The 12151-nt window shown below is 41.3% G+C and overlaps 1 protein-coding gene across 1 annotated transcript in view; it reads right to left on the bottom strand.

Annotated features, from left to right (window-relative positions):
• Positions 1–2843: 2843 nt before the first annotated feature.
• Positions 2844–12151, bottom strand: part of znrf3 (zinc and ring finger 3) — a 63934-nt gene continuing 54626 nt past the window's right edge. Inside the window, exons 3-8 of the mRNA XM_046841861.1 lie at positions 9503–9577; positions 8908–9039; positions 7229–7336; positions 6967–7134; positions 6571–6673; positions 2844–6482 (exon numbers count right to left, since the gene is read on the bottom strand). Of these exons, the coding sequence (XP_046697817.1) occupies positions 4867–6482; positions 6571–6673; positions 6967–7134; positions 7229–7336; positions 8908–9039; positions 9503–9577 (2202 nt within the window). The 3' untranslated portion in view covers positions 2844–4866. The remainder of the gene's footprint in view (positions 6483–6570; positions 6674–6966; positions 7135–7228; positions 7337–8907; positions 9040–9502; positions 9578–12151) is intronic.

Raw genomic sequence — 12151 nt, 5'->3', positions numbered from 1 at the left:
CTCAATAACTTTTTCTGCCGTTCACGAAAAGAGGTTCTCCATCACCCCAAAAATGGTAATACATCAAGATTCAAAATATCAAGTTCTAAATCAACAAGTTCAAAAATAGAGAAAACAAAAGTGTAGCTGTGTAAAATATTCTAAGTGATGGTTGCATTAATGATTTGTTTGTTTGTGGTTGCTGAGTGTATGAACTTTATTTTTAATAGAGAAAATTATATATGAAGATTAATGAAGAACACACAAAAAAATTTAAATCTTGCTGTTAAAATCTTGCACCCCACCTGTCATGTCTTCATTTTCCACTAGAGGGCAATGCCCCACACTTTAAGAACGACTGCACTAGCTACTCGATTATTCGGATATGCTGTTTGTTTATCATTGAACATTTAAAGGCTCTGGCATGGAGGAATCGGAGTTGTCTCTAGAATGATCTGAGAATTTAGGAGTTGCTCTGGAGCTCCTGGTTCCACAACTGAAACAGAAAATGTCTATTGTTTAAAAAAAAAAAAGCGCTATAGAAGTAAAATTGCATTCGTACTTAGTTAAAAGTTCATGGAGGTTGGATGCATCCCAGGTATCGCTGCTGGCATTGGGATCATAATCCAATATGCAGTAGAAACATGATCTGTCTTGGGCTGTTCATTTATGTGTGTATTTCAGGATTCTTTCATATAGGGGATGGTTGATGAATTATTATTTTTTTTTTAATAAAAGCATTGTCATAACTTTTTCCAACATGGGACTCTTTCAAAAGTGGTTGAGGCTCATGTCTCCGGTCTGTAGAAGGATGGGGTAATGTTCGAGAACAATAACGATTTGGAACAATATTAAAATGTCTCAGGTATGCAATCTGACACACTTCCACACTGTAGATCAGTCTCTGAAAGAACCTCACAATACTATATAGTGCATATATAGTGAGCTCCATGGTTCCATACTACTGTATATCAACTTATTTTTGTTCCATCACAAAAATCTAAATTCCATCTACTACAGTGGTAGTTGATAGTAAACCAGTGTAGCTCAGTTAGCACTAGCACTGATGTTGGAGCATCAGAGAACAAAACTATGTGCAACCCTGTAATACTTTTTACCTCCATAAAATACCATGTAAATTTGGGAAAGATCTGAGAACACCCCAGATTTTCCACCAAATTTGTTTCTACATCAAGGAGGTAATTTCCAGCACAGGGGTGCACTTAGTTATGTTCCATGACACTTCAAATGCTCTAAAAGGAACATTTTATCACAGTGCTTGTATTAACTAAGCTACATTATTTCAAACTATCTCAATTTCAGGAGGATCTGAAAACGTCAAAAGGTTTCACCCAAAAAAAACATTTTTTTTTTCTGTTTTTATTTTGGACAGAAAAGTTGACGATCTCAGATCTTTTCCAAATTCATACTGTACGTTAGTGAGGTCAAAAATAATATGGAGGTGCACTTAGTTTTGCTCCAGCATGCTGCAAAGCTGACATTGTAGTGTACAGAGAATCAGTTAGTAATAGCACTGTGTAGTATAGTTAGCTTCCTCTCCACAGACCACTGAATCTCAACTTGACTTGCGAAGAAAAAAACTAAGCGCACCCCTGTAATTGTTTTTACCTCCATAACACGTGAATTCGGGGAAGATCTGAGAATGTCACATTTTTGGTCTAAAAATAAAAACAGCAAGCCTTTGTGTTTTTATTCTGGGGTGAAAATTTTGCCACTCTCAGATCTTCCCCAAATTCACATGGAATGGAGGTTCAGCCTTATGCAGTGGTGTTCTTAGTTCTGTCCCATTGTGATCCAAAGGTGATATTTAGTATGATATTGATATATTGTATCTCAGTTAGTATTAACACTGTGTAGTATAATGAGGTTCCTATTACAGCAGTTGGAGTGCAGTAGGTATGACAGAATAGCTGGAGGTTCAACTGCATCAAGGATCAGCTCTGAGCCCTTTCCTGTTTGCAGTGGTGATAGACAGGTTGACGGACGAGGTCAGACAGAAGTCTTCCTGGACTATGATGTTTGCGGATGATATTGTGATTTGTGGTGAGATTAGGGAGCAGGTGGAGAAGAACCTGGAGCGGTGGAGGTACACACTGAAGAGAAGGGGAATGAAAGTCAGTAGGAGTAAGACAGTACGTGTGTGAATGAGAGGGAGGGCAGTGGAGTGGTGCGGTTGCAGGGAGAAGAGGTGGAGAAGGTGGAGGAGTTCAGGTACCTGAGGTCAACAGTGCAAAGTAATGGAGAGTGTGTTAGAGAAGTGAAGAAAAGAGTGCAGGAAGGGTGGACTGGGTGGAGAAGAGTGATAGCAGGAGTGATTTGTGATAGAAGAGTATCTGTGAGAGTGAAAGGGAAAGTTTATAGGACTGTGGTGAGACCTGCGATGTTGTATGGATTAGATACAGTGGCATTAAGTAAAAGACAGGAGGTGGAGCTGGAGGAAGCAGAGCTAAAGATGTTGAGATGTTTGTTGGGAGTGACGACGATGGACAGGATTAGAAATGAGTTTATTAGAGGGACAGCGCATGTAGGATGTTTTGGAGACCAGGTGAGGGAGGTGAGAATGAGATGGTTTGGACATGTGCAGAGGAGGGACATGGGTATATTAGTAGGAGAATGCTGAGGATGGAGACACCAGGAAGAAGGAAAAGAGGAAGACCAAGGAGGAGGTATATGGATGTGGTGAGGGAAGACATGCAGATGTAGAGGACAGGGGGTATGGAGACGGATGAGCCGCTGTGGCGCCCCCTAACGATAGTGCACTTACTTTTGGTCAGTCAGCCTGTAAAGGAAGATTTTTCAATATGAATATACAATAAAAAGCACACAAAGAAACAAGTCGTCAGTTGAATAAAACCATATAATTTTTTTTCCAAATCTTTGTACACTTTGTTACAAAAACAAAACTAAAGTACTAAAAATCGTAAAAGCAGTTTTTGGTCATAGGATATTTAATCATCTTGTGTGCAATTAATTACCATGTATATACAACGTTTTCATATTAGTGATCTCCAAAGCAAACAAAAACAAAACTTCTTCAGATACTCTGAACATAAGACATGGCTTCCAGATAAATATATTAGTCAATAAATATTCAGAGAACATATTTCCATTTATGAAATGTGCTGCTATACAGATAGAGAAATATACACGGCGTCTGCTCGAGCCTGCTTAACGTCTGCAGAATGAAAATGATGGAGAAAATAATTATATCTTTGAAAAAAAAAATATTTACAAAATATTAATATTTGTACATATGTCCTTTTATACAATCTTCTTAAGTGCTACAGACAATACAAAATTAAATAGTGACTCAAGTACCCCAAAAAAATGCTATATTCATTTGCAGTACAGAAATCTACCGAAGGCAAGATTACACTGTGTGTGTGTGTGTGTGTGTGTGTGTGTGTGTGTGTGTTACAGCACGACCGCCTGTGAAAGCCGTATGGGTACATTTCATAGAAACAATTAAGCATATATTCTGTTTATAAAAAAAAAAAAAAAAGGCCTGGAGGTGTGTGGCCGAGATCGTGATGTCATTTTATAATAAATTTAAGGTTTTTATAAAAAATAAAAACTCACAGAAAACTGCATTTGTGTCTTAAACCGTTATACTTTGGCCTTTTCTGTCTAACTGTAAGGGGTGTTTTTTATTTTTTCTTGATCTAGAAACTGTTGAACTGCTAGAAGGAGACTAGCTAAGCTTTGGTGTGTAGTACAGACGGCTCAGTAGTCTCCTGTTTATAGATAATTTTCAAATAAGAGTATTAATATCTTGGTCTGTTTCTATACTAATGAGGCAGTGACCCTGAGAGAGAGAGAGAGAGAGAGAGAGAGAGAGAGAGAGAGAGAGATAAAAGGAGAGGACAAGGTGAGATGGGAGGACGTGGTAGACAGTCTGCACCCAGGTCCCTCTGAAATGTTCGGTTTTGGTTTGATTTTTATCCATAATTATGGAAAGACGGTTCTAAAATGCGACGTACTTGTAATCTGAATGTACCTCAAAATTTCGAAACACGGTCGTGGTTTGGAATTAAAACCCCTCATGTCGCATGTGGTGTGTGTTTTCTTTTTTAGGCTGTTAGTCAAAGTGGCAAGGATTCTGAAAGCCACAGGAATGAAGAGCGAATGAAAAAACTAACAAAAAGAGACACTTTCAAAACCGAAAAATAGAAAAATCATTTCCATTTCAGAAGTACACTTCATGACTTTGCGAGATGAAATTTAATGGAGGAAACACTTCGATGTACAACTGCGTTTTAGTGCCACGTTATAAAAATCTACGCTTACGAGAATAAAATCGTATCATGTGTCAATCTATGTCACAACGCGTTGTTCAACTTCTTCGGGGTCAATTTCTTTGATCATCATCCTCCTCATAACCATCATCCATCATCTTTGGAGTCCACCACTGGTCACCATTATAGACTGCAAAAAAAAGAGGCAATTTCCTCAATGGCTGTCCGATTTCTTTCTTCTGAATAAATGATGTTTCCTACAGAGCCGCTTGTCGGTTTATTAATTATAAATCTGTGCTGATGCGCCAAAAGAAAGAATTTTACTGCTAAATCCCATCCTAAAGTAGAATTTAACCAACTCCTCCACACCCATTCTATTCAAAACAGCAAAACGTTTCTCGAAATTCTGTGATTTTTCTCAAATTATTGCTACTTTAATCTCGTACTGCTACGATTTTATTCACGTTTTATATACATATAGATTTTTTAAACATGGCACTAAAACACTGTCGTATCTACCATAAAACTCCATCCCATCTCAAAAGTAATCCATTCTCAATTTGTAATACGTGCAAATTCTCATCAACTTTGTCAGCGTGAGACCGCTCTAGTCCTCCCTCATGCCCCCTCCTTACAAGCCGGAGCCCTCGGTTGTAGATTTGCTTATTTTAAACTGAGACGAAAACAGCGCTCGTGCTTCCTTGTTCTGTTGCTGTTGATATGTTTGACCTCTGCATTGTCCTGAGGTGAAAAACCCTTGATTAGTGTCTAAGGAAGTCCTACTCTGTCCGGTCAGAAGGTTTGTCTGAGGCTCGGCAACGAGGCCCAATTCGCAGTCCGTGTCCTCGGGGATTATGGGAATCCGCTGAGCGAGTTCGCAGCATCCTTGCCCTGAGCAGCCGCCGTCGCTGTCCGTTTGGGCATAGTGTACGTTTACCGAATAATCCTCAGCGTAACGTCCGACGCTTCCTCTGTGGATTTTCATTTCCGTGTAAAAGCAGCAAGGCAGTCCTTCGTAGCTGACATGCTCAGCAGGTGACATCAGTTCGTTGCTAGCAGCGTAAAATGTCTGTGCGGAAGCAACGGACACGTTTTGAGGCTCGACGCCTCGCCGGCAGTGTCCTAACCCGTCTGCTCCTTCCTGACCTTTGTGCTCCACATTGAGAGGAGGAACCTCAAAGCAGCAGCTGCATGCTGCCCCTTGTTCCCCGCAATGCTCCACAGGTCCCTCTAAAGCTGTGGGAGAGGTAGTGCTAGTGATTTCCCTGGTTTCCAGTGATGAGTGGCTACTACAGTTCGGCTCAATGCTACAATTCGATAGCTGGTCCCCCGAATTGTAGCAGGGTCCAACAGGAGGCAGAATGCAGTCTGGACCCCCTGAAACAGGAGCCAATACCTCGTCGTTAACGGATGAAGTCACTGGGAATCCTGAACCTGATTCTCCAGCCGCTCCACGGCAGGGACTTTTGCTCCGATAGACGTACGGATCGTAGTCGCTGCTCAGAGAACTTCGAAAAGTAGAGCAGCTTCCATAAACGCCCTGGTTGCTCACTTCCGTGCAGTCCAACATTGAATCGCTGGAAGAGCAATGGCATCGTCCTGAACTGCTGCTACTGCTGCTGCTATCACTGCCAGGACAATCCGCGAGATAACCACTACATACAGATCGTCCAGGATGTCCATGATAACATCCGAGCCCTGAAGCACTTCCGGAGTCCACTAGTCGTGAAGAGGAAGGTGCCGCCATGTGCACCAAAGTAGGGTACAGAAGTCCAGGTTGGAAGGACCGAGTGTGGCCCTTGTGGGGTGCACTAAGGGGCTGAGCTTCCTGCTGGGGAAATGTCAAGCCTTGGAAGTAGTAGTGTTGATACATGGTCTCATACTGCGAGAAACAAGCAGCACGAGAGAAGTTGCGAGTAAATTTGGGGCGCTTGAACGCATGTGGTTGGGGGTAAGGAAGTGCTCGATGCTCTAAGGTGCAGTGGTGAGGGTTCATCCCGTGGTAACTCCGAATAAAATTAGACTGCGCAGGGTAAAGGTTCTGATCTGGATGTTGGTCCACTGTTAACACAGTAATGGGGTTCCCATGAGGATCAATGGTAGTCCGAGTTGGAAACGCAGTCACTTGCCCGGCTCGGTGCACTCTCCCTGGGTAATGAACAGGAAGAACTACCCTTGGCTGTCGACTGTGGAGACCCAGGTTCCCTGGTTCCATGCAAACGGGTCCAGGGTTTCCTTTCTTTTGCTCTGTGGGAAAACAAAAGTTAATATTTGTATACACACACAAAAAAAAAAAAGGTACAAACAGGTACATGGTTTAAGTTTAAAGGTTTACCAATGATATTATGCCTGCAGTGTGGACAAGTGTGATGCTGCAATAGCCAAGGATCCACACACTTCTTATGGAAACGATGCGCACAAGGGATCACCCTCAGTTCCTGTAGTGGACGAGAAGATAATATGGAATTAGACAAGGTGTTTAATAATCTCCAGCTGGATTAATTTTATATGGAGAGGTCGACCGATTTGTCAGATTTTTTCCCCTACTCATTTAAATGAATAAATCAATGACATTATAAATACAAATTATTGGAAGCAATTTTTGACAGCTGGTTTTTAAAATATATATATAAATAAAAGCCCATCAAGCTCTGCCCTCATCAGCCCAGAGGCACCTGTGAAAAGGCAAAATGTGACTCCCTTATAGTCCTGCATACATAAAAACCTTCACCTCTCCGTCCATGTATTTCTCAAGACAGATGGCGCAGTCTGACGTTGAGCTGCTACTCAGAGAATCCAACGCAGCGCAGCTGCTCTCGCGCTGACCTTTAACCTTTGCCTTAAACTTCCGGGTCTCCATTTTCTCCAGAGCCTGAATGGCCATCCTGTTCATAGAGCTCTGGATCAGAAGACAAAACACGGTTGGATTTTTGCCCTGCGAAAGTGAAGTGCGAAATGTGGGCCAATGCGTTTGTTGATAACGTAGACGGTACCTGGCTGCGTCTCTGCTTCAGTTTGATTTTGATGAGGAGGATGAGGCACACCAGAGACACCACCACAAAGAACGCCAGGAAAATCCCCATGTCGAAGTACTCGGTGGGCTGCAAGCAATGTGACAGTTTACTGATTGAATCCTGCGTTACGTTGAAGACATTAAACACTGTGTATTAACAAATATTAGATACAGTGATTTATATCAAATAAACACAAATCTCAAAGTAATTCTGAAACTGTGATTTACTTCGGACAGCAGTCTGCTTTCAAGTGACTGAGAAGCTGATAAAGTGGTTCCTGTTCTGGTAAAGCAGTTCCTGCTCTGAAAAACGGGGTTCCTGCTCTGGCAATGTGATCGGTCCTGTCCTGATAAACAGTGTCCTGCTTTTGAGGTGTTTCTGTGTTTCCTCTTCTGACAAAGTGATTGGACTACAACTAAAGTGGTTCCTACTCTAAAACAGGAGTTCCTGTTCTAAAAAAGAAGGTCCCGGTTCAGATTGATGGGGTTCTTGCTCTGACAAAGTAATTAGGCGATGCCTAAAGTGGTCCATGTTCTGAGAAAGGGGTTCCTGCTTTGGTAAAGTGGTTCCAGTTCTGTAAAAGGGTTCCTGTTCTAATGAAGTGGTTCGGCTATGAGGAAAAGGGTTCCTGGTACTTACAAAGTGATTAGACTATGACTAAACAGGTTTCCTCTCTGATAAATGTGGTTCCTGCTCTAGCAATGTGATTGTTTATCAGGACTGGAACCACTTTAGATATAGCCCAGTGTCCTGCTTCTGAGGTGTTCCTGTGTTTCCTCTTCTGACAAAGTGATTAGACTATCAAGTCAAGTCAAGTTTATTTCTATAGCGCTTTTCACAACAGACATTGTCTCAAAGCAGCTTTACAGAAATCAACAGTCAAGGTGAATGGTGTGTGTTTATAACTAAACTAAGACTATAACTAAAGAGGTTCCCTCTCTGATACGTGGGGTTCCTGTTTTGATAAAGTGGATCCAGTTCTGTTGAAGGGGTTTCTGGGGATCCTGTTCTGCAAATTCCTATTGTGATAGTGATTTTAATACAATGGTTTAATAATACAATTCTAAAAATATATAAAGATTCAAAATTTCTGTTCAAGGGGGTCCCGGAGTTCCATCTCTGATAAAGGTTCTTGTGGTTCCTGTACTGACAAAGTGGTTCCAATTCTGATAAAGTGATTTGAATACTCTAAAAAATATATATATATAAAGATCAGATTTGGATTGGGAAAGTGATTCTAACAGGGTGATTATAATATAATAAATACATTTATAAAATAAAATAATTGGGAATTTAATACTTTTTCTTCGATTTTAATAAACTGATTCGGACAGATTGGTAATTAATGGGTTTAAATTCTGATGGATGTGATTCTGATAAAGTCACATAAAATTAGTCTAAGAAACTATTTGAATCAAATTAATGAAGAATTTGATTTTAATCAGGTTTAGATCCTGTTCCAGTGAGTGTGAATCTGTTCAAGTCATTTGATTGAATGAATTTGAGAATGTGATCTGGAACAATAGTGACCAATTTATAGATAATGATCCTGACCAAATATAAAAAAATTTGGTTTAGCGCTTAAAATATATGATTATAATTTGAATAAACTTATTTATATAAAGATTATTTAAGCGATGGTAATTGCAGGTTCTCACCCTCGGAGGGCGATGCTGGATTCGGGCTCGTGCCACTTTCTGTTTATTTACGATGTTCATCAGTTTAACAGCATCAGCTCCTTTAACATAGACCACCGGCCTCTTCAGGGGGTCCTCGGAGAGCTGGTTCAGCTGGACACCAAAATCAGAGAAAGGGTATCAGTTAGGGAGAGAATTTCGATGTTCACTGAGACACTGAGAAACTCGAAGAGAAAAAGAGAAACAATGAGATGAGATGAGAGAGATTAAGGGAGAAAGGAGAAATGATGGGAATGGAAAATAAAAAGATGAAGGAAGAGGAAATGATGAGGAGGACCTAGCAGGAGTGAGAAAAAAATTTGATTCTAAAACATCTGAAGGTTTCCTATACAATTGTAGGTCTCCAAGAGTTTTGGGAAAAACCACATACAGGTGGAAACATCAAGTGTCCCAATATAAGTACTTAACATTTTGCTTATTATATTTTCTCCTATTCTACAGATGTATTTAAGGAGTTATTTTATTATTTGAAAGTGTGGGCAGTACTGTAGTAGTGTACAAACAGGAAAAAAACGATACTGAGAAAGGAAGAGAAGAAGAGAGATTCCTGACTCACCTGGTCAATGGCGTCTGGATTTTCCGACACGTCGAAGATCACGGCTGTAGCTCCTCTCTGCACCGCCCTCTTCGCCTGCGTAACAGGAACGAGAAATTAACTCTGTGCCACTGTCAGTCAAAAAACCGTTCATCACGTGATGAGCTGCACAAAGATCTAACACACTTCCAATACAGACAGCAACAGCCTTCTATTATTCAGCCATCTGTCTGTTCTTCTCTTAGCCACTAGAGGTCACTCTTTAGCTATCTTCTTTGCATTGTAGCCTCTTCTGCATTCTGTGTTACAGTTTGGGTAAAAAAAAAAAAATGAAAAGATGGTTGGTGTGATTGAGATGCAAATGTCTGCTGGTACAGCATGTAACAGAATGATAGTGATTCTGATAGAGATGGATAGTTGGTGTGATGGAGGAGATGGATGGTAGGGTAGGGTAATAGAACAATGGTGATTGTGATGGAGATGGTTGGTTGGTATGATTGAGATCGCTGTTGTGGGTGCATGTAGTAGAGATTGTTGGTTGGTGATGTGTGTAACAGTGATGGAGCAACACGCACAACTGAACTCACACACACACACAAAAAAGTGTTTTACTGAACTGTTACAAAACTCAACCGTGTCACAAATCCATATCTTCAGCACCACCCATATGATACTACAACTGTTTACATCCTGTTTTGCACATCTACTCTACTGCTGCTGTTGCTATTTTGCACCACTGTGTGTTTACAAGTACCTTTGTTTACAGTTCTCTTTTGTGTATCTTTCCTACACTGTCTGGTGTTGTCTGTTTGCACTTTGTGGCGGGGACACTTCAGTCCTCAGCTCTGTGTTCTGTTATGTGGCTCTATACTGTGTGAAATAGCACCAGGGTTCTGGAGGAACGTTGTCTCGTTTCACTGTGTGCTGCGTCATATTACTGTAATGTCGATGAAAGCTTCTTGTTGTGGGCGTATGTTATATAGAATGTTGGTTGGTGTGATGGAGCTTGTTGGTTGGCATAATGGAGATGGTCAGTTGGGGTGATGAAAATGGTTGCTACAGGTATATGCAGCAGATAATGTAGGTTGTCCCGATGGATATCGTTGGGGAGTGTGAAGGTGATGGATGTTGCGAGTGTAGAAAAAAGGTGCCTGCCGTACACACGACTAAAATCAGCCAGTGGACAAAATCTAAAGCTTTAGATACACTGTGTTTGGTTTTTGAGGAATGATGGGTGGAAAAAGAGAGAAATCTAAACAATAAAAGCTCCACTAGCTATGAATTTGTACCTTAACTACTTTCAACTTGTTTCCGTGATCGTGAAAAGAGACGGCACCCATGGGACATGTGTGTGGAAAGATTCGGTGATACCAGTATGGGAACGAAAGATCAAAAGGACACGAGAAAGCAAACAGTGCACACACACACACACACACACACACACACACACAAAGCGTTTGATCTCTCACTTGCTGGCATTCCTCCATCAACTCTCACCTCAATACTGGCAAAAGGAAGCGAGGATGAGAGGACAGGAAGTTCAGTATAACAGAAGCGCTCAGGGGAAGTAATCAGGATTACACAAAGTGTAGTTGTTATCAACCTACAGCAACTTGCATAACATCAATTATAACATTTATATCAAAGGATTTACACACACACACACACACTTCACATCGTATGGAATATACCATGTTTAATAAACACTTGCCATCCAAACACCGCCGTCCTCAAACTAAACACACACACAACATGATACCACTGTTCCCAATTTAATCTCCCACTGGATCAAAGTAGTAGTGTGTGTGTGTGTGTGTGTGTGTGTGCGTGAGAGAGATGGGAAACAATGTTTAATGGTTAAAGCAGGAATTTTTTTTGGGGTTGGTCTTTAGATGAGAGAATGCTGTTATTAACAAATGTGAAGTAGAGAAAGAGCTGGTGTTAGAGGAAAAGAGCACTGGTGTCTAGACAGAGGGAGAAACAGACAGATGAATAGATAGATATAGACAAATGTGTGTGTGTGTGTGTGTTGGGGTTTTTCCATCCATCCATCCATTTATATCTATACACACACACACACACACACACACACACACACACACACACCCCACCAGCGGATCAGCAGTAAACATCATTTCTAAATGAAACTGATCTACAAGAAAGAGATAAGAAAAGGAGAGAGAGAGACCTAGGAAAAAAATGGATACAGAGTGAGACAGAGAAAGAAAATAGACAGAGGGAAGGAGAGAGACAGAGGGAGGCTGAGGAAATAAGAGACACATAGGGAAACATCCAGGGACTGAGAGGGAGAAAATGGGAGGGGTGGCAAGGGAGACACAGAGACCAAAGGAGACAGAAAGGGGGTAGAAGAGAGACAGGGAAAAAATAGAGACAAAGGGGAGAGGGACAAAGGGAGACAGAGAGAGACCAAAGAAGTCAGAAGGGAAGAGAGAGAGAGAGAGAGAGAGAGAGAGAGAGAGAGAGAGAGAGAGAGAGAGAGAGAGAGAGAGAGAGAGAGAGAGAGAGAGAGAGAGAGAGAGAGTTCTTGATTGAGGCATGCTGGGCCGAGTAGGAACTTGCCTCACGACAAATAAAACTGTTCCTTACGGCAAGTTAAAGGCCACGGTGCACAAGCACGCACACACACCTCCTAATGCAGGTGTCCCACCC

This window comes from Silurus meridionalis, chromosome 27 (assembly GCF_014805685.1).
Source record: "Silurus meridionalis isolate SWU-2019-XX chromosome 27, ASM1480568v1, whole genome shotgun sequence".
In the NCBI taxonomy this organism is placed as follows: Eukaryota; Metazoa; Chordata; class Actinopteri; order Siluriformes; family Siluridae; genus Silurus; species Silurus meridionalis.
Note: the sequence above shows the minus strand (reverse complement) of the source record. Positions and strands in the feature narration are given on the sequence as shown.